The sequence below is a fragment of the Aythya fuligula genome, chromosome 1, assembly GCF_009819795.1.
Source record: "Aythya fuligula isolate bAytFul2 chromosome 1, bAytFul2.pri, whole genome shotgun sequence".
Taxonomy (NCBI): Eukaryota; Metazoa; Chordata; class Aves; order Anseriformes; family Anatidae; genus Aythya; species Aythya fuligula.
This window is the reverse complement of record NC_045559.1, coordinates 150,667,622-150,692,415: the sequence shown is the minus strand read 5'-3', so window position 1 is coordinate 150,692,415 and position 24,794 is coordinate 150,667,622. Positions and strand designations below refer to the sequence as shown.

The 24,794-nt window shown below is 36.3% G+C and overlaps 1 protein-coding gene across 2 annotated transcripts in view; it reads right to left on the bottom strand.

Moving 5' to 3' along the window:
* NALCN (sodium leak channel, non-selective) overlaps window positions 1–24,794 on the bottom strand; it is a 230,825-nt gene that overhangs the window by 77,733 nt on the left and 128,298 nt on the right. For both annotated transcript variants that reach the window (XM_032197441.1, XM_032197449.1), the window contains 4 exons: window positions 23,347–23,514; window positions 18,396–18,587; window positions 11,295–11,432; window positions 7,758–7,832 (listed from right to left, as the gene is read on the bottom strand). In XM_032197441.1, coding sequence (XP_032053332.1) covers window positions 7,758–7,832; window positions 11,295–11,432; window positions 18,396–18,587; window positions 23,347–23,514 — 573 coding nt within the window. The remainder of the gene's footprint in view (window positions 1–7,757; window positions 7,833–11,294; window positions 11,433–18,395; window positions 18,588–23,346; window positions 23,515–24,794) is intronic.

Genomic DNA, 24,794 nt, shown 5'->3' with positions numbered 1-24,794 from the left:
TGCAAGCTGGTTGAGGGACTGGATTGTTCTGCTCTGCTCTGCACTGGTGTAGTCTCCCCTCGAGAACCATGTGCAGTTTTGGGTGCCACAGTATAAGAAAGACATAAAGCTGTTAGAGAGTGTCCAAAGGAGGGCCAGAAAAGATGGTGAAGGGCCTAGAGGGGAAGATGTATAAGGAGAGGCTGAGCTCACTTAGTTTGTTCAGTGCAGAGCAGGCTAAGGGGAGGCCTCATGGCGGCCTGCAGCTCCTTCATGAGGGGAGCGGAGGGGCAGGTGCTGAGCTCTGCTCTCTTGGGACAGCAACAGGACCCGGGAGAATGGTATGGAGCTGGGACAGGGGAAGTTCAGGCTGGCTATAAGAAAAAGGTTCTGCATCCAGAGGGTGGTTGGGCACTGAGACAGGCTCCCCAAGGAAGAGGTCATGGCACCAAGCCTGCCAGAGTTCAAGAAGAATTTGGACAATGCTCTGGGACACACTATCTGATTTTTGGGTGGTCCTGTGCAGAGGCAGGAGCTGGACTTGATGATCCATGTGGGTTCCTTCCAACTCAGCATAGTCTATGATTCTTTGAACTGATTGCATGTGAACTTAAGATCAAAGGTATATATTTTGCTTTTTTTTCTCCAGCTTACAGACAAACAAACCTGAAAACTATGGCAATCACAGAAAGGAAATTTTATATTTGTTCTTGGGATGTAAGTTGGAATTCTCTGGCATGTGAGTGCTGCTATTAGTTGAATAAAAATTACAACTCTACAAGCAACTAAGTTCCAGTAACCCTCTTAAAATCAAAGAGATGCTATGGTGATCAGAATCCTACAATATTGAAGAACTACTTTATCCTACTTAGTATAAATCTTTGATTTGAGTCTTTTATTTGAATTAGTTCTACTTTAGAGAATAATGTGGAAGGACTAAGTGCAATTTTTTAAAGACTAACTTACCCTGTCTTCACTGACATTAACCAAAATTTTATGTATGCATTCTTGCATGAAAAGGGATCAGTAACAAAATCATTTTTAGAATATTGTCCCCAGAAATATCTTGTATAATGTTCAGTAAACACCAGGTACTCTTCTTTTACATAGTAGGAGGCCAAAATTGTCATTATAAATTGGGGATTTTCTAACCTTAGTACCAAGCAGAATAGTGAAGGAACAGAAGTAACTGCTTAGTGAGAAAAAAAGAAGTGTTAATTGCTCTGTTTCCCTAACAACAAAACTAGAAAAAAATCAAAGAAAAACCAAGGCAGATTTTAAGACTAAATGGATTAACACTTAAAACTTTTTTTTTTTTCTTCTTTTGTTTATTTTTAAAGACATCTGTACCCTTCTGGTGCTGTACTGTAGTTCTGGATGATCAGGTGGTAGTGGATTCTAGTAGCAGTACCTCCCTACTCCTTATGCCCCCATCACTACCACCACCAAAAACGACAGCAAGGAGTACTACAGAACCAGATGCCATCATCAAATGGATGGTACCCAAGTCTTGATTAACTTTATTCTGCTACAATTGCTCCTTCTTATCAAACAGAGTACCTAATGGTTTCTTTCTTGTCTTTCACTATGAAAGTCCTGTCAAGAATACTGATGTTTCTTGAACTGTTTCATTCTGGAAAGCTTCTAAGCATTTTAAAACCTGACCCTAAGTCACTGACGTCAAATTGAGCTGTTCAGACATTAACTGTTGCCAAAACAAAGAATCTATCACAAAAGACAAAACAAACAAAGAAGCTATCTTTATCTCCAGGCTTCTCTGTTTATGAAAGTTTCTGTTTTCAACATCAAAGAGTTAACATTGAGACTTTAAAAAAGAGAAACTAAACATAGTAAACATCTGCTGTTTTTAAAAGCACAGAGGCAAAAATAATGCATTTGTAAAGGCAGGATTTGTTAAAAATATACACTATATATATATATTTATACACATCTTTGCATCCTCCTGCATATACTGCTTAGATATGGATTCAGGGGAAAAAAACTTGTATCAACTTTATGGTATGGAGCAGAAGGGGAGGGAAAGGAGAATGTATATCTGGTATATCTGTATATCTGGTGAGAATAAAAATTTCATTAAGTTGGAAGAAAAATGTCCTTACTGCATATTCCTAATCACTCCTCCAAGAATTTCTGTTGCTAGGTAGTAATGCATGTATTGAGAAAATATTTTTAGTAATGAATGCAATCTGTACTCATGTTTAAATGCACACAAGAGAGCAAAGACAGCATCTGTGTGATGGTATGACAGAAATCTGACCTTCCCTAAGGGAATATTCCTTTGAAGCAGCAGGACTACACTTATGTGTGACTTCAGTAATTGAAAGTAGATGGATATTCCTGTCTGACTTGAGGGGCCTAGGCACTGGAGGGACTTTGTTCTCCTCCTCTCCGTGTATGAAAATCCAGATGTTGTGAAATTATATATGAACCCAAAGATGACACTTCAGCTTTGATTCTCTAGTTCTAAAATAGGGACACAACAATCTCATCTGATACAAGCCTTAAAATGAACCCTTCAAAGTTAGTAAGGTAAGCAGGGGTTGTTATCATAAGTATAAAGCGTATCAAGAATATTTTATCTTCTACTACTGTTGAAATTACATCTATTTTAACTATGGAGTTCCAGAAAATAGGATTACAGAAGTAGGATAACATGGCCAAAGAAGTTAGGCAACTGCTTACATTTAGAGATGCTTGAGAAGCTTGCTCTTTCCCTTGTGGAAACACAACACACTTAAATGGTACATTGTTTTAATCATCAATGAGCTCTATGACTTTAGTTCTTCATTGTGCTACCTGCAAATTGCTTCTGAAATCCCATTCAGATTATGGAAAATTAGAGGTTTAAAAATGATTGCACTGGGTTGGATCAAAGGTCCATCTCACCAGTGTCCAGTCTCTGATATGACCAGCAGAAGATGTCTAGGAAATGAGTATAAGAACAGATCAAGTACAAAGCAATTATGTTTACTGCATACTCTCTCAGCTTTGACAACCTCTGGGGCTGAAACCTGTAAGCAGTAAATATGTGGAAAATATAATGGGAAAAGTTAACAGAGCTGTTGTGAAGGAAAGTTATGCTTCACAATCTGTTAAGAGTTCTTTGAAGTAGTCAAACAACACCTGGATTATAACTCACACAATGCAACTGAATATCCAAAAAGAAAAGTCCAAAAATTGGCTTTCAAAGAAATCCTTTCAGCTTCTTAAATTTTAAGCAACAGTTTATGGACGGGGGCAGAAGAAAGGAATAAAAGGGGAGGAAAGAGAGACTGTAGCTGATAGATTTCTTGTTCCTTAGATCCTTGTCATCTGCATAACTGAACACTGAACACCACAGAAGAGGGCATCACTGGAGGATGAGCAGGATCAACCTCGTATCTGAAGATGAGCTAACGTGTTAGGGTCAGTCTGTATTGCAGCAAAGGATCAAGTTTATTGTACAGACAGCTAGTGAACATGAGCTATTGTACAACCCCTTTTCACTTGACATGAGCTATCAAGGCAAACAAAGCCAAGATGAGACATGTGGCAGGGGCTGGGAGACATATTGTGAATGAAACACAGAGCTGTAAGAATACGAAGAATGATTCTGTTCCTAAACCAACTGAATGGCGTCTTAGAAAAATAGATTCTATTCCTATGTACACCTGTGAAGCTAAGTAAATCACTTAAATCAATCTTTTACAAGTGTTATTTTTGGTCTAGATACTTATGAAGAGCACCATAGAAAGTCAGGAAGGCGATTAATAGTTTTGTCTTCACAGCACAGCTTGAATACTGTGCCATAAATAATACACACATCACACATTGTACAATAAAGAGAAAAAATATCAGCTAGTTGCTTGTTAAAGTGAGTTGTATGTGTTCTTTGCCCTATACGAGGTTAGACTTTTGGAAAGAATATTATATAGTGATCTAATTGAAAACTGAATCATGATGTATATCCTTAAATAAATTGAGGATATAAATTCACACAGGTACATTTAATTCTAAAAGTTTACTAGCTTTTAATTACATTATTTTACAATCTTACTTATAATCTCCTACTTGTGTAATGTATTCTTTGCTTGGATTTATTCATATGTAAACACATTTACTGAACCAACACGAATACCAAGTGTTTATATATCACTTTACATTTTAGAGTACATTGCAAATATTAGCTAATTAGTCCCTTCTCAATAATCTGAAAGATAAGTAATAATATTTCTGTTATCAAGATCAAGAAAATAAGTTATAATTAAGAAGTATACATCCCAAATGGATTATTAGCTAGGTGTCATATTCTCCCTCCTTCCTTGAAAATCATCCAGTACTTCATAATTTGAAAATGCCCCCAAGTTAACAGCCATTAAGTGTAGAGAAAAAAAAATGCAAACACGAGGACAGAAATATTTCTGAAAGCGTTATAGTTTGACCATTTTTAACAAATCCATGTCTTTTACATTAACAGTTTGAATGATTGATTTATCCCTTGGCACCATTGAGCTTTGAATTATAGATGTCAAAAAACTTCCTTTGCAGTGATACAGATCTGTTCCTTATAGAAATGGTCTTGATTAAAACATAACAGTTACCTCACAATCTTCCTTCTTCTTATAGTTTATTTTTAGTGGAGAATTCAAAATATCATTGAATTAAAAACTCTTCCTGCTTTATCTTCTGAGATAAGACAACCAATATTTCAGTATAATAGTGCACAGCCACTATCAGCATTGAGCCTGTGATACCATCACATTTACCCCACAGGAAACCTCTTCTATTCTAGTCACTTAGTCAGGTGTGCAATCATTCCAATAATTCCCTGTGATTCAGCTCTGAGAACCGATCTCTTACTTTCTTTCATCTTAAGCATTTTTAAACCATAACACTCATTTCATATGAATTTGTTTGGATGAAACACCAGAAGAGAATATATTCGGTAGTATTGAGCAATAGTCAAGAAGAGGCTACTGTGTAAAGCAATATTTCAAAGCATGAATACAAGGGAATCGCTGTCAGCCAACCTGGACATGTTCATACGTCAAAATGGTGTATAATGAACGCACCATTATGCCAGAGTAAACCAAACTGGCATGTCCAATGGCAAAGTGCAGACTTTTTCCTTAAATACTGGCTTGGTCACAGAAATAAAATGTACTGTGCGTGAAGTGATGGTGCCACACTGCAATGCAGCCAGAAAGTTTGGCAGCTAGGTCTGCTCATTTGGGCATCTGTTTTACTATGGCCCAGCATCCAACCTGTGTAGTTGTGCTGCTGCCACTCTCAAAGTTATGAAATTTAGGGACTTTTTCCAATAATTATATTTATGTCTTTTAATAGAGTGTGGTCTATTTATAGTTATTATGGAGACAGGATTCCTACCTCGCTAAGAAGATTTTGGGCTAACACAGCGGCAAGCACTGCAAGTGGTGCTGCTTCCATGGACATGGCCAAACATTGCTCATTGATGGGAAGTAGAAAATATTTTTTCCCCCTCTTTGCTTCTGTGTGTCCTTTGCTCATTTTTCCTCCCTTTTCCCTTCCTTTGATTAAACTTAAACTATCCTTATCTCAACCCATGAGCTTTTTTTTTTTTTTTTTTTGATTTCCATCATACTTTCTTCTCTCCCTCATCTTTTGAGGAAGGGAAGTGAGAGAGCAGTTGTGGAGTTTAGCTGCCCAGCTGGGTAAAACCACCATAGCCTCTCATCATTGCTTTTTGTTCACCAGTTTCAAAGGGGTGCACCTAAAACACAAAGTCATGTTGCTGTCATCTCATAAGCAAAGGTGTAGATTTATAAGTGGTTTATGAATCAAAGAAGTTAAGTGTCACAGGAAAGCCACAGGATTTTACGTCTCAAGCTGTTCACTTGAGAAAGTTGATTCGTGCTCCTAATTCATGCAGACATTATGAAAATTTTCCTGTAAGATTATCAGTATGATATCACATTGCTTATCGTATATCTGAGTCATTTTCATTTCAGATCATTTTACCTCTTGAGACTGGTAAGGAGCAAAATGACTAAACTTGATTTGGTCTATTCAATTTGCAAACTCAAGATTGTCTGGCCATCCCAGAATCTACTATAAGATCTCTCATTTCACATATGTGAGCTGATTAACTGATACCCAGTATTTATATTTCTTTGTGCCAGAAAATGCCTACTCTTCTAACTCACTGCATTTGCAGTATACACTGATATTCAATACTGCAGCAGCAAATGCTGTAATGATTTTTAGATTGAATTATATAATGAAGATCTTAAAGTGCCTATATTTTTATTTTGTAGTGCCCTGAATATTAGAATTTTGGGAAGGAATAGTAGTTTGACACATTGCTATTATTCAGTGAGCATACATGAAACATACCATCCTTAAATCCACATTTAACATTTTTAGAGAAATGGGAAATTTGTAGAAAATAAGCACAACCAATACAAACATAATAAATGAAGAAATGCATAACTTTAGTTTTAAAACTAAAAGAGAAATAATATGGATGGAAAAATAAGGGAAAGTTAATTTGGCACATTGGCTTCAGTGCAAAATAAGTAAATTGTATGGGAGATTATTTTTCAAGGATTAAAAGAATAAAATTCTACACCAATTGCTGATGCACATTTAAGAAAAACAACACCAACAAATGATGGGTGAAAGAAGGCTACAACCCAAATATTTCAAAAGCACTTTCGACACATTAAGCTCTCAGTATGCTATCTCACACATGAAATAAGCAAATGCTTATTAGTTTGCATCTCTGCACAAATAAAATCACACCTGTGTATTTACGTAAAACATAGAGACACCTTCCTCTGTGGTGATTTGCTCACAAGGTCAGAATGGCCAACATGAACCCACTAGTTATATTCATTTTATGTGATTTTCATTCTGGGGTTCAAGCTGGTGACAGTGGCTTCTAGGTAATCTTGATTCTCAAACCTGGAGAATCAAGCAAGCATGGTAACTTTGACAAGTGTCTTTAGGACTCACCCAACACATTCAACGAAGGCCCCTCTATCACTTCCTGTCTGTCAGCTCTTGCCAGTACTCTCACTTGCAGTGGTTCCACAGTGTGCTCATATATTGCCATATGGCTCACAGCATTTTAACATTTGAGGCCTAAAGTCAGGGAGATTGTCTGCCTTGCTGTGAATCAAGTATTTTTACTTAATTTTACTTACAAAAGGCTATGGGAACTACATCTTAGAAAAGTTTACCCTCTGCAGAAATGGGTCCATGGTTTGCTAATGCTTCATATCCTACTCATGTCTGATGTGGTATAGGGGAAACACTGTATTTTCACTTTTCTTCATAGTGGAGTGCAAATACAGACCTATAACCACTTAGGCTGAAGTACAGCAGTCACATGGTAGAACCTTTGTGAACACAAAAATAAGCTAAACAACATTTTATCAATAAGTAGATTATAAGCAAAAAGATTACCTAGCTATGATTTTTACATCATTTCAAATATATGACAATCTGGGGGGTTGGAGTTAGATGATCTTTAAGTTCCCCTCCAACCTGAACCATTCTATGATTCTATGATGTAAGCTATTTTCTAAATCTTTTTTTTTTTTTTTTCTTCTAATAATCTCTTAATTTCTACCTTATATTGTGTAATGACCAACTATGCATCAAAGTATGGCTATTTTTTTCAACATCTGTTTTCTTCATACTCATGAAATGTCTCACATATTTTGCCATAAGAACAACGGTAGAGAAATGTTTTACTGAAAATACTTTCAAGCACAGAAAAAACATGTTCTTACTTGTTTAAGTTTCTTCAGATCTTCATCAAGTTCCAAATTGTCCAGAATAACAGCAACAAACAAACTGAGTAGAATCTACAAAACAATTACAAATTATTTTTTAAAGCTTGCCTTATATTTCTCAAGAAATACTATTAAATACAGTGGAAAAATGAGGGTGCTATTCATGTAAAAGGGGGTACTGCCTTCGACAGTTGTTGAACTAATATTGCTTGCCTATATATGCCTGCTAGTCATTTTGTAAGTAGTAAATTGTTTCTGGCTTATTTGACTTGCTTAACGCTCACGATGTCTCTGTGCAAAGTAGCTAACTCCACTTGGAAAGAGAAGTAAATTTGTGTCATTGTTTGCATCAGGAGCCACAATGTTGGAAACACATGCATTTTCATTTATTGTCCATTAAATATTGTGTAGATATGCCTTTAGGAGGAAGAATCACAGAAAAAGAAAGTATGTGTATATCAGATTATATTTTCCTTTAAAGGTAGTGACTAGAGGCCAAAGAAGGGGAAAATTTCACAGATATAGCTGTGAAGGAGACAGAACAGGCAGAGAATGGATATAGGTGGGGGAGGATACCTCCATTCAGCATCTCTCTTCAGATTACTTAAGTCTTAAAGCAGCAAATGCATACAGATGTAGCTTTACAGCTACTGCCAAGGTTTTAGTCTCCGAGGATCAAGGGAAATGTTTACAAACATATCAAGCTTCTACAGGCAAGCACCAATTTCCTAGGGATATCAGTAAGAATTTCATCTCTTTTACAGGTGTTACAGGTCTAAAATATTTCTTTGGTTTTGAACCACTGACTGACAACCAGAGCAGACAATTGTATCTGTTCACCACTGTTGATGTTTGCTGTCATTCAAGCATACTGGGAAGAAGACAAAGAAAGGACTTTCACTCATAAACTTATAAAATACCAGTCTTCAGAAAAGTGTTTTTTTTTTTTTTCTTTTCTTTTTTTTTTTTTTAAATAGGGAACGGTCTTTGGCAATATTTAGAATTTCCTGCAGTTGTTAGAAAACACATATTAAATATGCCACATACTTAAACAGGACTTCAAACTGTTTTTGATGATCTGATTACTATGAACTGTGAAAGTTAAGATGGCCTTCAGAATGCAAAAACAGGACAGAGTTCTGATAAAATACTTAATCCGTGGTACAAAGCAGTTTGATCCCTAATTGCTAATGAAAGGTTTTGCTATCATTCTGTCAGGATTTTACAGTATGGTCTTTTTCTTCTTCAGATACTTTATACAGCCTATGATAGTCTAGTACCTGAGCTCAGTGAATTAAGGAAAGTTAAGGAAATTTATTTTACGTTCCACATGACAAAAAAAAATGCAGTACTCTTTAAATATATCACTGCTTACAGCTGCTTCATGCACAGATTTGTATCAAGGCATCAAGACATTCATTAACTCCATTTTCACTTTCTTCAACAAGAACCGAAGACCTCGTACCACAAAAGAAAAGTTAAATGCAAACTTATTATTTGTTTAACTTCCTCCACTGCCATCTCATCTAATAACAGTCTTCACTTCCAAGAGAGGTTTTGTTTTTTGAGCTTCAACTTTTTGTTGCTTCCTCATGTGAAACCTATTCATTTCTTTCCAAAGCTCTATAGTCTGTTTTGCCAAATGCCGGCAATTATCACTTCTCAATTCTAATCCTCCCCCTTCTTCTGGCTGGTGAAAGTTATTTCTCCATTTGACTTCATTTTTGTTTTTCACTTAGGGCTGTTTATTCTTAGATCTCTTCTTTTTGGTTTCAGGAGCAGCCCAACTGTTTTTATGCTACTTTACCAATTCCATGATATTTTCTTTCTTTAAGCCTGTCTTTTGCCTCTAGACAACTTTGTCCTACATAGCTTTTCTCTTCCAAGGTCTGAGTAAAATATTAGAAGTGAAGCTAACAATTTCATAAGGCCAGATAGTTTTGCAAAGTGCTCTTAAAAATAGTTTCTTCATCCATATAAAATTTGCACAGGTGAATTAGAAGTATATACTTATGGAACAAAGCAAGGACTGTTGACTTAAAATGTGAATGCCCTGGAAAAGGACTGAAGGACGGTGTACAGACAGGTGACTTAGCTCCTAGCAAAATAAGTAGTTTGAGTAAACAAATGTAAGAGTCCCAGATAATTCTTTCAAAACATAACACATAAAGCAGAATACTAAAAATTTCTTACAGCTAAGTTATTTTACAATTAAGATATGAATTTTTAGCACAGAGGCCATCTGACACTACTTTATTACTTGTTTAATGCTTATCTAAGAGGAAAAAAACAAAACAGATTCCAGATCATACTGGAAAAAAAAGCAGTAAGATTCTTTAACTAGTAACTTCTTGAAAATTCATGACCAAATTCCTCTTCCTTCTTGCTTTTTTTCCCCATTTCCCATGGAGTTTTAAAGTTTTCTTTGGCATAAGAAGTTACTTTTCTAGACCCAATACGCCTTACAAGTATAAGTTCCATGTAACTGCTGACAATGTACCTTTGCTCTGATTATATTCTGATTTGGTTAAGGGGCTCCAAGAGAACTGAATTCCCTTTACTGCCACTTATTGAGGATTTCAACCCATGTGAAGAAATCTGCACCCACAATTACAGTCTGATCAGTCAGTCATTATGTGTGAAGCAGAACACATAATAAAGTAAAAATGTAACAGGAAACTGATGGAGATAGTATAAATACAATTAGCACCTCAACTAAGTAGGCAACTGAGAAAAAAAAGGAAATGAAGAAAATGAAACTATGAATAAGTATATCAAAAACTGCAGTGAATGCAAAATACAAAATGTAGAAGTGAAATAAAAGTGGATAAAATGGTTATTCCCCTGAGTGTGGTATTTTCTCTGGGTTGGTATTCAAAATATGGTGCCAAGCCCGTATTGATATAGGATTTCCAAAACCATGTTTTCCATACCATTGTCTCTACTGAAAAATGTAATCATCTCACTTGAAATGCATACACAAAAAACATCTTTTTATATATAATACCCGTTTTCATACACATGCAGGAACCGCTTCATTAATTCTCATCCTTTTATTGCCTGATATACTATATCACATATTTTCTATGCATTGATTTTGCATCAGACAACAGGAAAGCACTGCTTTATAGTTAGGAGTTTGCATCCTAAGGCTTAACACTTCTGACTTTAATTACAGCTGCAAAGAGACTGCAATGGAAATTGAGAGGACCATTTCAACATGATAAATAAAAGCGCTTGCTTCACTCTGCAATCATCAGAACTGTGAAGGCACAAGACAGTTAACAATTATATTATTAGTCTACCAGTGTGACTTGGATCTTAGGAAGGACAACTCACACCAGAACAAAGGCTCCCCACTTATGCCACATGGCTGTAGGGTAAATTCTACTACATCAAAGAACTAAAGCAAAAGCCCCCTATGCTGAAAATTAGCATCACAATTAGTTTTAACTAGATGAGGAAAGCATTGAATAGGTATGGGAGTAATTTAAAACAAAGAAAAGCACAGTGTATTTGCAAGTCAAAACTTACCAGTGTAGCAAAAAGATGATATAGTATAAAATAAATGGCAACTACTGGTGCCCACATATGTCCTACAGCATTCAGTGTCTGATCCATGACATCTACCCATCCTTCCTGTGTGAGAATCTGAAACATTGACATGAACGCCTGCAAGAAAAAAAAAAACACACACATAAATATTAACAATTCATGAACTATATAAATATGTTTTTATAGACATATTCCTCAAGTTGATTTAACAGAGCAAAACATTTTTTTTCTTTTAAAATCTTAATAAATTAGTGTATTTCAATATGTAAGGTCAGGTGAAATGCTATTTCAGAGCACAAGCAGAAAGAAATAGCTTAACCTCTGACTGCATTGTAATCTGCAACTTGTAAGTATAGTCTTGTCTCCATTAGCCCATATAAAAACTTTTTTGGTTGCCTTGTGGGGTAACAAAATTGGAAGGATAACCTCAGCATCACAGCTCATTGTTTACAATACAACACTATTGTAATTCTTTGTTTATACACATTCTTCAGGGTTGCCTCTCTATAAATATGCCTACAATAAAATGTAAAAGTTAAATGAGATCATACATTTATGTTATTTTAACAGCAGAAGCACTTTAGGCATCCTACTTGATGAAACTAAGCAATATAAAACAAGGTCCCAGTTCTTCCATCTGTTTCAGTCAGTCATACCCTTTCCCTACACTTTTTACAGAATCACAGAATCATTAGGGTTGGAAAAGCCCTCCAAGATCATCTGGCCCAACTACCCCCCTACCACCAATGTCACCCACTAAACCATGTCCCCAAGCACCATGACCAACCTTTCCTTGAACACCCTCAGGGACAGTGACTCCACCACCTCCCTGGGCAACCCGTTCCAATGCATAACCAAGTTTTGGCAGTAGCATTCTTTGTACACTTGTTTCTGTAACATTTTCAAATTCCTTCAGAGCAGGGGTGCATGTCAAAAACAGAAGGAATAAATGAAATGTTTTCCTATCTTTGGTAACAGGATATGAATCCAGATGAGCCCTAGAACCCAGATATCTCAAAACTTTGAAACCCCATATGCACACAGATCAAAATGCAAGCACTAAGCAGTGTAAAGCACAAGACAAGTTACATCCCAATCCATGAAGGGTAGGATGACCGTAAGATGCCAATGAGATGCCAAAACTATTATCCTTTTATGGCGCAGATCAGTGGTCACTATCCATTAATGCAGCCTAACTGCTGGAGGTGTGTTAAAAGCCTTCCAGGTCAGAATATGGAAACAGGCTCAGAGAGATAAAAATGAATGATGCCAAAGGTGGTACCTGACACACACACTCTCAAAATGAGCCCTCTGGGACAAGCTGAGACACCTCCGTTTTACCGAAGGACTGATTGCTCATGGAACTGGGGATCACCAGGAAAAAAACAGAGCCTGAGTCAGGGGTAGGATTTATTGGATCAGATTCAGCCACAATCATTACAGACTTTTACATGCATTCACTAAATGCTTGCTTAACATAAATAGCTAAAGCAGATTCATCACCCTCTGTCTCCATCTCATCATTGACTGTAAAGGTATGGCGGAACCCATAGATCCAGAGGTTTACATAGTCACTGGCTGAAGGTAGGTGAGCTAATGGCATCCGTAGACCATGGCACAGACCAGAATCTAACTCAGTATGACAAACCCATGAGCATGAAACGTACATCATACACAGGCACTGACGACTGCTCTGCCTCAGTCACAGAAGTTTGACTACAGAGTAGGAATGATGTGTGGATCCTTATGGATCTTTCAACAATGACAAACCATCACACAAGTTTCCTTTGCTTTTGCCTGGCATCAGAGGTACTGTCTTTCCAGACAGCAAAGATCAAAGCTGAGATCTTACTAAAGTATAATACATACCAAAAAAGTGCTAGAAATTGAAGATGTTACACCCATGAAAAAACTTTATCTGGAGAGCCTTTCATATCAACTTATCCTAAGCCCAAATGCATGTGGAAAAAGATGAAAATATGTAGATGCAAACTTTTTCACTTGAAAAACAATGAAATGGATTCTCTGAAGCAAACAGAAGCATAAGCAGTCAGGCTAAGACCATGGAGTTTGAGTGAGGCAGCTATTTTGACAGTTGTTTTTCAGAATTAAATCACACTAACCAAATTTTCAGAGATGATTAGGCCTACATGTCCAAATCACTCATAAGAAGGGAAGCTAAGGTGCACAAGGAATAAATCAAAGCATCCAAGTGAGCAATTGCACACACTGGGGGATGACGTTTAACTTATGACTGCAATTTCTGTGTCAGCAACATCTTGACCAAATGTCATGTCCCAGCTTTTCCTTTCAACACATAGAACAAAGGCTAGTATAAACTAGAAAACTGTTCACAATTACCTTTCTATACATCCGTTATGTCAGCTAAAATCTTTTCTATGTCATGTGTTAGAAGAGCCCTAATACAGACTGGAATTTGCACAGTGCCCTCTACTTGCACGTTCCTGCCCGTAGGCTAGGTGTTAACCAGCATGCTGCAGGCCTGTGCCCAGGTCCTTCCACAGGCACAACGCCTTTGAACTCGTGTCCCCTCCCAGCCACAACTGCAGACTCCTTGCATGGTGCCAAGACAGAATCCTATTAGTGATTCTTTTCCTCACAAAAAAAATCATGCTGAGAATCCTGCAAAAAAACAGACACAAAACTAACCCCTGACCCTGCCAAAATACCAACCAGTGTTATCTAGCTTTGTGAAATCCCTGAAGTCCCTCCCTGCGCAAAACATAGAGAAGGAGACATCTGGGACCTGTGGCTGTGGACAGGCTGTAGACAGGGGTGCATATTTGAAACAAACAGGACATTCAGCCTCCTTTATATCAGCCAGTGGTCCTTACAGACAAGAAGACAATGACCCCATCAGTGCACAGCACCGGTTCTCAGCCTCCTGTTATGAAGTGCAGATAAAGCTAAAAGAAACAATTGCTGTTTCACTGTGCTCAGAGCATCTCTGGAGACAGTGGTGGCCATACCTGATGGGTGTGATGCTCTTATGTGAAATATAAGATAGGGGGATACTACATTAAGTAATACATCCCCACTGCTGGCTTTAAAAACACCTGGGTTACTTGGTAATTGAACCAGTGCTGTATTCTTCATTCTGAATCATATTAAAATATTACATCTCATTGCTTTTTAAAAACATGTATTTTAATTTATTCTTTAGGTATAAAAATACCTCCAATTCTCTGTTGTGGACCCCATATTAGTACAGGCACTATATTAATTTGGAAAAAGCCCACTTTTAACAAATTTTTTAATCTTTTAATAAAGATTAATCTTCCATCTAAATCAGCTGTCCATAAAGCATGTAGCTATTTAAAGTGGCCTTTCAATCTAATTTAAATATTTAATTATCATGTTAAATTCCGGTATACCAAAAAATGTTAGTTTTAAGAAAACACGGCAGTGCACAATGAGTTTGTTTTGCACCCAGCAATCTCCTTCAGAGCAAGCTATTTTTAGCTGAAAGGTGCTCTTCCCACTGTTTATTTTAAAATGAATTTGAAATGCAACTATCTAGCTGACAGAATCAACATCTGTGAAGATGAGACTTAGAGATTTATGCAAATGGTGACTTTCTGAATTAATTTATGTTATAGAAAAGGCTGTCAATTTCTTTGAGTATTTATGCCCTATTACTTAATTAGCTGTTTTGATGATGGAAGTCAAACTACCTTTTTATTTTTAGTGAAAGACTGCGAATGTTTGGTGGTATGTACAAGCAAAAGTGCCAGGTCTGACAGCCTGTCCATCTATTTTGGGGTGGTGCCACGCAAAGAACTACTTTCAGCTATAATATACTTGATTTGTAACTTCTGCTTTGTCTAGAAAATTATGGACCAAATCCCTGAGGAATTTGGTAATCAGTTCCCAAATTCCTTAATTCATGGAAGCTGTCCTGCAATCAGTGGGATTACTTCTGCAAATGAAAATAACAGGATGTACGCCAATGCTGTGCAATGCTTGTACTGCATCTACCCACATTGAACTATCCTTTTTCTCCTGACACGTTAATGAGTGCTCCATGACACTCTTTGAGAAGAGCAGCTACCCTCCAAAAACATGTCCACAGCACTAAGATTGTAAATGCATCAGAGAATTAAGACTATGTGGTTTAGCTTTTTTAAGGGAACTTAAAATTATATTGAACTAATAAGTCACAAACGGAGTTTCCTCCAAGCTCAAGACTAGGTCCTGGTTTTACTGAAGATGGTGGGATTGTTGCTGTTGGGATATGGTGGGCCTGGATTTCATTTTGTATTGACCCATTTAACAGAAGAACAGTGTTCCTGGCTTTGCCATTTATCTGAGAAACTGGGTAGTCGAATACATGGCCCCAGACTTCAAGAGAAACTGGGGCATGGAAGTCAGAGGCACTAACAATATATTTTGTTGTCTACACAGTGAATGCTTAAATTTCTTAGCAGCCATCTTATGCTGCTGTCTTTGAACAGAACTCCCCCTCTCATTTCTTCTTCATTTAGGGCCCAACACTCAGCCACCCTCTTTTTTATTTCCCTTCATGGCTTGGTATGTGCAGCCAAAGAAGACACGCAAAAATAGAGATGGCGGGTCAGTTAGAAACAGGAGAGCAAACATCTATATTTTTATACTTTAGTATTAGAGAGAAAGCCAGTCCATTTGGAAAGTTGCAATGGGCAAAAGAAGAGTGAAATTTGTAACCATGGCAACACCGAGCCTGTGCCTATTGACTGTTGTCAGGAAACCATGTGAAAACATGCAATTTATAGGCATTAGTGAAAGGAGGAGGTCTCCTTGTTCCAAAACCCATACTGTGCCTTCTTATAAAGCACTTAACAGCTTCAAAAATGATTTTACGTTTTGTCTGTCTCACTGTGGAAGGCACTTCAAAGTAAAAACTCCAAATTTAACCTCTGGTGCCACCACTTTGTTAGTGTACTTGTCCTCTGCATATCCAGATGTGAAAGAAGCCCACAGCAATAGTGCTGGCCATTCGGGGTTTGCTCTTATTTGGGGGTAAGCCCCTAAAAATTCATTGTCACAAATTCTGCTGATGCAGACCTCATATTGTCTCCTCCGCTATATAGTAATGCAAGCATTTCTTCAGTACATTATGAAAAGAATATGTTCCAGGCAAACCCAGAGCTGCATGTTTTATTACTGCCTTACTGCAAACTCGTCTTACTTGTCTTGCATTATTTGTCTTATTCTGTGCTCTTTATTCAGAGCAGACAACATTAGAGGTAATCCCCCAGCCTTTAGTAGGAAGACACACTTTAGAGGGGCATTGTCAGTCAAAATTTCTTTAGTACAAAATTTCCGCTGACTCTATTGAACTATTAAAAACTGCTTCACTAGAAAATTACAGAAAGAAAACATACTGTAGATTAGATTTCTGTATCATTTATGACTAGCTGAATATGTATACAAATAAACAATATGTAAAAAACAAGCAGCCACTCTTACTGTAGGCTATCATACAAAAACTATTGAAAATTTTTCAATTCATTACTAGTGGAACACTCCTTTATTATCAGTAACTGGCCTTGCATTTTTTTTTCCCAGAAAATTCTATCAGAAGATAGAAAACAACCTTGGATTTTTTTTTGTTGTTGTCGTTTGTTTGTTTTTAAATGTATAATTTACTGGAGAAAATATTTTCTCACTCTTCAAATGTATTTTGGTATATACATATATGTGTTAAAATTCAATACACTGAAAGTTCATATTAAGTCCTAACTGGCCTCAGATTGAACACCCCAAATCATTTAAAACTTTCCTAACATCCTGATATACCTTGGCAACATTTTACTGCAAATCAATCTTTCTCAGATATTTATACCAGTTAATCTAGTTAAAATACACACATTGTGAATGTCTCCTATTTTAACTATACTACAATAACTCCTTCAGGACTGTCATCACCATTTTGCCTAAAAAACAAAGCAATACTAAAACTAAATTCTATGGCACTTTCAACCTTCTGCAGCTGGAATTTTTTAATCAGAAGTTATGCATTGGACTTGGACATAGAATACGATAGTAATATCACTCACTTTAGAGACAGAGGCCTGATTTCATAAGTAAAGTTTAAGTTATATTATCTTATTTTTGCTTTCTTCAGCATTTCAAAAATGAATTATACTGAATTCTTTATGATCCTACTGGCTGTTTTTCTAAGCACATTTTCTAAACTAGAAAGCATGGCGTTACTTTATTCCCTGTGGGTAGGTATTTTTTGTCTTACATTCGATGGCTAGCATCCCGTAAATCAAATCCAGGTTGATAATTACAAATTGTTGCCTAGCCATTTTGTTTGCTAAATGCATGATCCTTGAGGCTGTCTTGTTAATTGTTGTTTAATTGTTCCCACCAATGCACTTTCACCAAAATAGATACATTGAATAACCAAGCTGTAATGACAGAAACAAATAAATTGTGACTGGAACCAATCCATGTACATTCAGTCTAATACATTATTAAAGAAATGGCAGTATTTTCATTCAGAACAGTGTTCTTCAATAAATACATTAGCTCCAATTTCCACTGATTTTCAGTGTTTTGTTCTGAATTAACGTAATGCTCATAAATATCCACTATTTATACCCAAAAGGCAAACACTTATTTTCTCAATGCGGACAGGTTTTATAACCCAGTGTAAAACAAGCATTCCAATACGAATCAAGATCAACCATTTCACAATATGTAGATATACATGTAAATCACATGAAAACATTTTACATAAATTTTGTGGATAATACCTATGATTATGAGATCGATTTTTTTTTTTGGCATGCTAGACTACTGTTAAGCCATATGCTTTGTTTTATCATCATCCATGTCCACACATAAAAAATTATCCATATTCCCTGAACAACAGAAATAGAACACAAAACTCAACCAAAATGCAAACTTCACTACTGAAGGAGTAGTGGAAGACTATTACACATGGCGAATTATTTTCTCTCTACTTAAGTTGATCCTGTTCCATGGTTCTTAGAAGAAAAGGCAAACTGGTCATGTAATAATTAATATAAGAAAATAATAATACAAAGTATCAATGCGTCTTATACTTGCCCGTGGAAAGGTTGTAAATCTATCCAGTTCTTCCACAAAGCAAAACATCTGTAAACTGATCGCTGACATTACAATCAGAAGGCTGGCAGTGAATACAACCAAACTTCCAAGTTTTTTTCCTGGTCCAAATATCTTATACACAAAATCCTCCAAAGCAGGAGAAATCTTTATAAGCCGAACTACCCTAAGAACCTGTAAAGAAAGAGAAAATACAACTGCATTAATTATTTGATTACTATGTTAACCAACAACTTTTCAGGAGACTTCAAGGCAAGAGGAACCTGTCAGGCTTTGTACTCATCTAGACATGCCTTCAGCTTTGTTTTAGCTAGTAACAGCAGTTACCTAATGATCAGGTGACTGGTCATTATTTTGTCTATTTTGTCTTTTGCATAGCCTTTTAAAATTGTGTGCTGTAATGCTTATTGTTCCATATATCTTTTGCATCTAATATATTGTAATAAAAAGCTGAAATTTTGCATAGAATAAGTTATGTATGGTCCTTTCATAAAATGCAGCATCAAGGTGTACAGGCATGGTATGACAGCAGAGGTCTTGAAAGTATAGGCACAGGAGTATAATGAAGGCCCCAGTGCTAAAATCAACTCACCAGTGACTCATGGTCATCACAGAAATGCAGCTGGGGCTTTTTTAGGGGTAAAAAAGGGAACAAAAACATATGCAAAACATATTATAGATAGTAAATCTGGATGTAATGAGGAATTCCAGAATAATAAGAATGGTCTCCAGCAGAGGACAAAATAATATGTCTTGATATAGCAACTGAGAATTGATTGCAATGCTAGGTAAATTGCTCCAAAGCTTATTTATCATCACAGTTAAAAAATCACACTTATTTTAAATGGACAAGGTCCTGAACAGTCTTTGAAGAATGCTCTGCTTTGAGCAGCAGGCTGAACAAGATGATATTAAAAGGCTACTTTGAACCTAAACTTTTCTGTGATTCTGTTATTTGTTACTGCAGGTTACATATCTGCATGAAAACTGCCAAATCTTCTTCCACAGGTCATCTTTCCATTTCAGTGACCCAAAGTGAAATTGCTTGGCATTGCGTACAGTATAAACTACCAAGTTTGGTAATAAACACATAATAAACACGCTGCTATTTCATACTCTAAACAACAAGGGAATTTGGGGTGGTATTTCTCAATATCAGAGGAAACAGCACTGGGGGCCACTGATGTATTTGACATATTTTACACCTCCCAGTGTTATTAGTGGCAGCAGAACTGTTGTGTGTGTGGGACGCCTGACCCATTCACTGTTGAATCTACCTTGGGAAAGCTGGTGAAAGCTCTGATCCTTCCATGTAGATCAAAAAACTGTGGCAGAAACAGTGACATGAATGTTAATATCAACAGGAGGCAGTGGCAAACCACAGCAGTTGCTGGAGACAACTGACAGGATTCTATGACTCTGATTCTTTGCGGGGCAAATGACATTTGGCAGTTCCTAAAAAAAATGATTCTCCAGCCCAAGTTATAGCCCATAACTCCACACGAATCACATTGAAACTGAAAGGTAGGAATTACAGTGCAATTAGAGACTGACCCTATGTGCAAGTCAAATACAATTACTGTGCTCTTTTGGATAGAAAATAAGGTTGACAGAAGGATATGGCAGTCGTTCACAGAAAGACTTCACTGTACCTTGTAGGTTGCTAATATTGTACACCTTTGTATTTTACATGCAATTTATCTCCCTACCTATCCGTCAGGTACCCAGAATATGCTCTAATGTCTGGCAGGACTCCAAATAGGCTTTACTGTCAAAGTGGAGATGGAAAGTTAACATCAGAGAGCAACTTATTCCAAACATACCAAACCCCTAATGTGAGATGGGGGAGCCTTCACTGCCTTCAATATTTAAGACAGCTTAAATTTCACATTGTTAGAATAAGGTGAGATACTTAAACACGTTGGTAATGTATTCACATTACAAATAATCTAAGTACATAAAACTGGTTACTAAGACAGTGACAGCCAAAGACATTAGTGAGATTTCTAACTACTATGAACATTTAAACATGGTGTCTTTACTTACAAGATCTACCTGCAGTGTAAATGCTAGCATATCTACTTTGTGTGTAAATGTTCTTCAGTACTAGTGTTAACACTTACCCCAGTGGAGTGAAGATTTCATGCTAGTCTGTATTCTGAACTGTTTTAGATAAACTTTACTAACTGCCTTATTTTTTTCCCTTCCTTTGGGGAACTTTAATTGACCTTTAAGCAACACACTAATCTTATTGATACTGTATTTTTCATTTATTTTCATTAGGCAACAAATTAAATCTAGCAAAAGTACATTGTAATGAACATTTTATTCATTCCACGTAGTTGGGTGGCAAGCTGTATTAAATATGAAAGATGCAGAAGGCACCTTATCTGGATTAAATGTAAAAATATGTAAAAACTGAATCAAGAAGAAAACTACAAGAGAAACCACTGCTCTGTCCCAAATAATAGCTGCATTTCCTAAAAGTGATATTTATTCAGAAAATGACTCAGCAATATTTTCCCAGACACAAATACTCTCTTCAATACAGTGTAGGTCAAATTCTGTTTAAATCTCTAATAAACTGGCATAAGAATGCCAGTTTATTACAGATATCTGCAATAATATGCAAATTCTGCCATTTGTCCACTGATGAGATGTTCTACAGATAATGGCCACAGAATGGTGCTTTGCCGTAACTCATAGACATTTTCTTTCACAGACAGCTTTGCAAAGTGCTTTGAATGAACATACAGCGAGTATGTTGTATGTTGTAAGAAAGACAGGTGGGAAGCTGGACAGTAGCCAATGTGGTGAAGAGCAAATGATGTGCTGGCAAAAGGTAATGAATGATGAAAGCCAATGAATAATGCAGACTGAAATATATGCTAAGGAAGACTAGACAAGGAAAATAATATGTCTGCTTACTATCTTGGAATGTGTCAAATAAGACTTGTGTTTTCAGTAACCTGTTTTGTTGGCTGACAAGGAACACATTTAACCTGTCATTATTAATATCTAAAGGCCTGGAAATCTGCCTACCATCAAGATTTATCCAAGTGAAAAATACTTTTTGACCTTGGATGATGTGAAAATGTGTTATCTAGTTTGCCAAGAAGCTTAGTTGCTGGAGAATATGGTGTGTACTTCCTTTACACACTGACATCAAAGGTAAAGTATTTTCCAACCTTACTGTCATCCGCCTCTTTGGGGATTTGGATTGCAAAAGACAACCTAAATCGTTCATCATAGCAACTGTTTCTGCTTGTAAAATGTATGTCTCTTATACACATGTATTTTGATAAAAATCATATCCTGAAATTTTCTGTCAGAAAAGTAAGTACTTAGAGAAGAAAAAAACAACCAACCAAAAAAAAAAAAAAAAAAAAAAAGAAAGAAAGAAAGGGAAACTACTTAAAATCATTAGAAATAAATAACTTCTTTTATGATTTTATTACCAACATCTGGCTACATTTTAATTATACTTTCAGTCCTATGATTTAGTGATAATATTATGTATTTAGTCCAAAGTGCCCATAATTTATACTTTAAAATTCTAGAAAGAAATCAACAAATGTGAGCGGGCCCTGCCCTAGTAACTATGTACCAATGTGTTAACTAAGTGGCTAACTAATATAACTGAAAGCTCCCAGTTAGGTTTCCTGGGTGCTTTTGCACAGGAGTACAAAGGCATTCTCCTGCACATGCATCCTTTCTTATATGTTAGGAATATCATGCCAAGTTTGAATAATAAAAAAAAAAAAGTTTAAAAAATCACATATTTGGACAGCAAAAAAAAGTATAGCCATGTAAAAGCCTTCAAATGGTTCTAGGTGAAAGAAAAATAGAATTTGAAATTCTGAAATCCTTCTTGAGCAGGTTTGTAGAACCGTTTAGAAAGAATACAAGATGGGATTTGCAGAAGTCTGAAAAGGCCATTATGTTTCAACTCACACCTGGGGAGAGTGCCACCCTCATAGTGTACTCACTTGATTACTGGGTGTTGCTGGAGCTAATCACATATATCAACAGGATTCTGTCAGGCCATTCATTCTTTGCCTTTACTTATTATTAATATTTCATCATGACAATCCACTGCTAAATAACGGACAAACATGACGTGTATCCTTTATTTTTTTTTTATTTTTATTAAAGAAAATCACTTTCTTCAGCAGTGTAGAATATAGCACATTATAATGAATCTTAACACCTTCTTCAACAACTGGCGCAACCCTAAGCACTCTGATGAGGCTGATCAGGGAATTGGTTGTATTGGTTTGCAGAAGAAAAACTCAGAAGTCTAATTAATCAGTCTTTCCCTGTCTCTATTCCCTACTCTTCCCCAAAGTAAAAATGTGTGAAGAGCCTCAACACACTTTCCCTCTCAATTAGGAATGGTCAGAGAGCTATAAATCAAACTCTAAAATGGTTCTGGAGAAAACCCACAATGACTGGAGTGAAGACTTGTCTTGGTTAGAGATGTGGCTGCTGTAGACATTAAGATTTGGAGGAGCAACAGCATGTTTGTCGAGGTGTCAGAGATGGAAACCAGGAAAGCAGTGGTGGACTCTATAGGAAGGTGATAAATAAGCAGCTGTATGCAAGGTCAAAGCTGAATGAAGGACGAGGAATAAACTAATCCAGAACCTACTGAACAGTGCAGCCTAGATAAGAAATGTGAGTTACTGAAAACAGAAAGGTGCAGGACTGCTAGACAAAGTTAGAATTAATCCTCTTTCTGTAAATCCACACAAGAAACATAGTTAAAAACAGACTTAGTTGGTATTTTAAAGACATTTTCAACAAGAGTCAATATTGTGAGAACATCAGTAATCTGAGAATATAAGTAAATGACAGTGAAATATATACTCCTTTTGATGGATAATGTTTTTAATTGGTATTTAGGGTAAAATGTGAACACAGATGATCGTACCTGGAAATATGTAAACTGAGAGTGATAGAGGTCTGGATAAATGTGAAGAGTGGTTCCAATTACAAGTAGTAACTCAAACTTGTGAAGAGATGAGCTGATGTATCCCGTAAAACCCAAACACCAGATCTTCAGGAGAGCTTCTAAATCAAACAAAACTGTAAAAGCAACCTAGACGAATACATAAAAGGAGAGAGATATGTTCAAACCACTGAGTTCAATTAAAACTTTCTATGTCATAACATCCATAAAGGTTTTGTTTGGTAAAAATAAAGATCTTCATTGTATTAGGAAAAACAATCATTCTCTAAACATAATAAACAATGAATAATAGATTTTTTTAAATTTCTGTGATTGCATGGCACTTATTTGTTCATTGGTCAACTATGAATAATATAGAACTGAAATGAATTTTTACATTTTCGGAAAAATTTACAGAAATTGTTATATTTTGGAAGCTTTCTGTGAATACACTTATTGATAAATAACCATTAAAATGATTTTTTAATTGATAATATAATGAAAATAAACTTTTGACAAATCATGTATATACTATTCCTTTAAATAATTACATCCGTGGTGCCAAAAAACTAGTCAAATTCTTTATTCAGCTTCCCTTATAAATAGTTCAAAATTTGACTTACTCATAGAAACAGTTGTACAATCTGACACCTAAGTTTTCAAGAGTTCTATGCTCAAATTGTAAATTTGTTGATTAATACCACAATGTTAAATTTAGATCAGACTTCTTTTATATATTATGTTGTCTTTTCATGTTTGTTTTGCCCATATCATTCCTTAAAATGTACACTTTGTGAAAATTTCTGATGTCCTAACACCCAGACATGTAGATGTCACAATTTGGAGGGTATGAAATAATAGACAGATCCAATTAACTTTTCACTTTGTGTACATGTACAAGAAGGAAAACCTGAAGAGATTTTTTTTCAAAATGTGAAGCAACATATATAAGCTGTCTGAAAAAAATTAGGAGATCTAAGAAACCAAAGTTAGAAGGTGTCTTGTTTGAAAACTACAGAATCCTAGAATGGCTGAGGTTGGAAGGGACCTCTGGAGATCATATAGTCCAATCCCCGCTGCTCAAGCAGGGTCACCTAGAAGATCACGTCCAGGTGGGTTTTGAGTATCTCAAGAGAATGAGACACCAGAATCTCTCTGGGAAACCTGTTCCAGTGCTGTCACCCTCACAGTACAGAACGTTTTTTCTTCATATTCAGATGGAACTTCCTGTATTTCTGTTTGTGCCCGATGCTTCTTGTCCTATGATGGGGCACCAGTGAAAAGAGTCTGCCCCCATCGTGTTAACAACCTCCCTTAAGATATGTATATACATTGGTAAGATCAAAATTGCTACTTCAAATTTTCAAAAACTTCCATAGTAATAAAACAACTGAAACAGGTTAAAAAAAAAAGGATGATGGGACTTAATC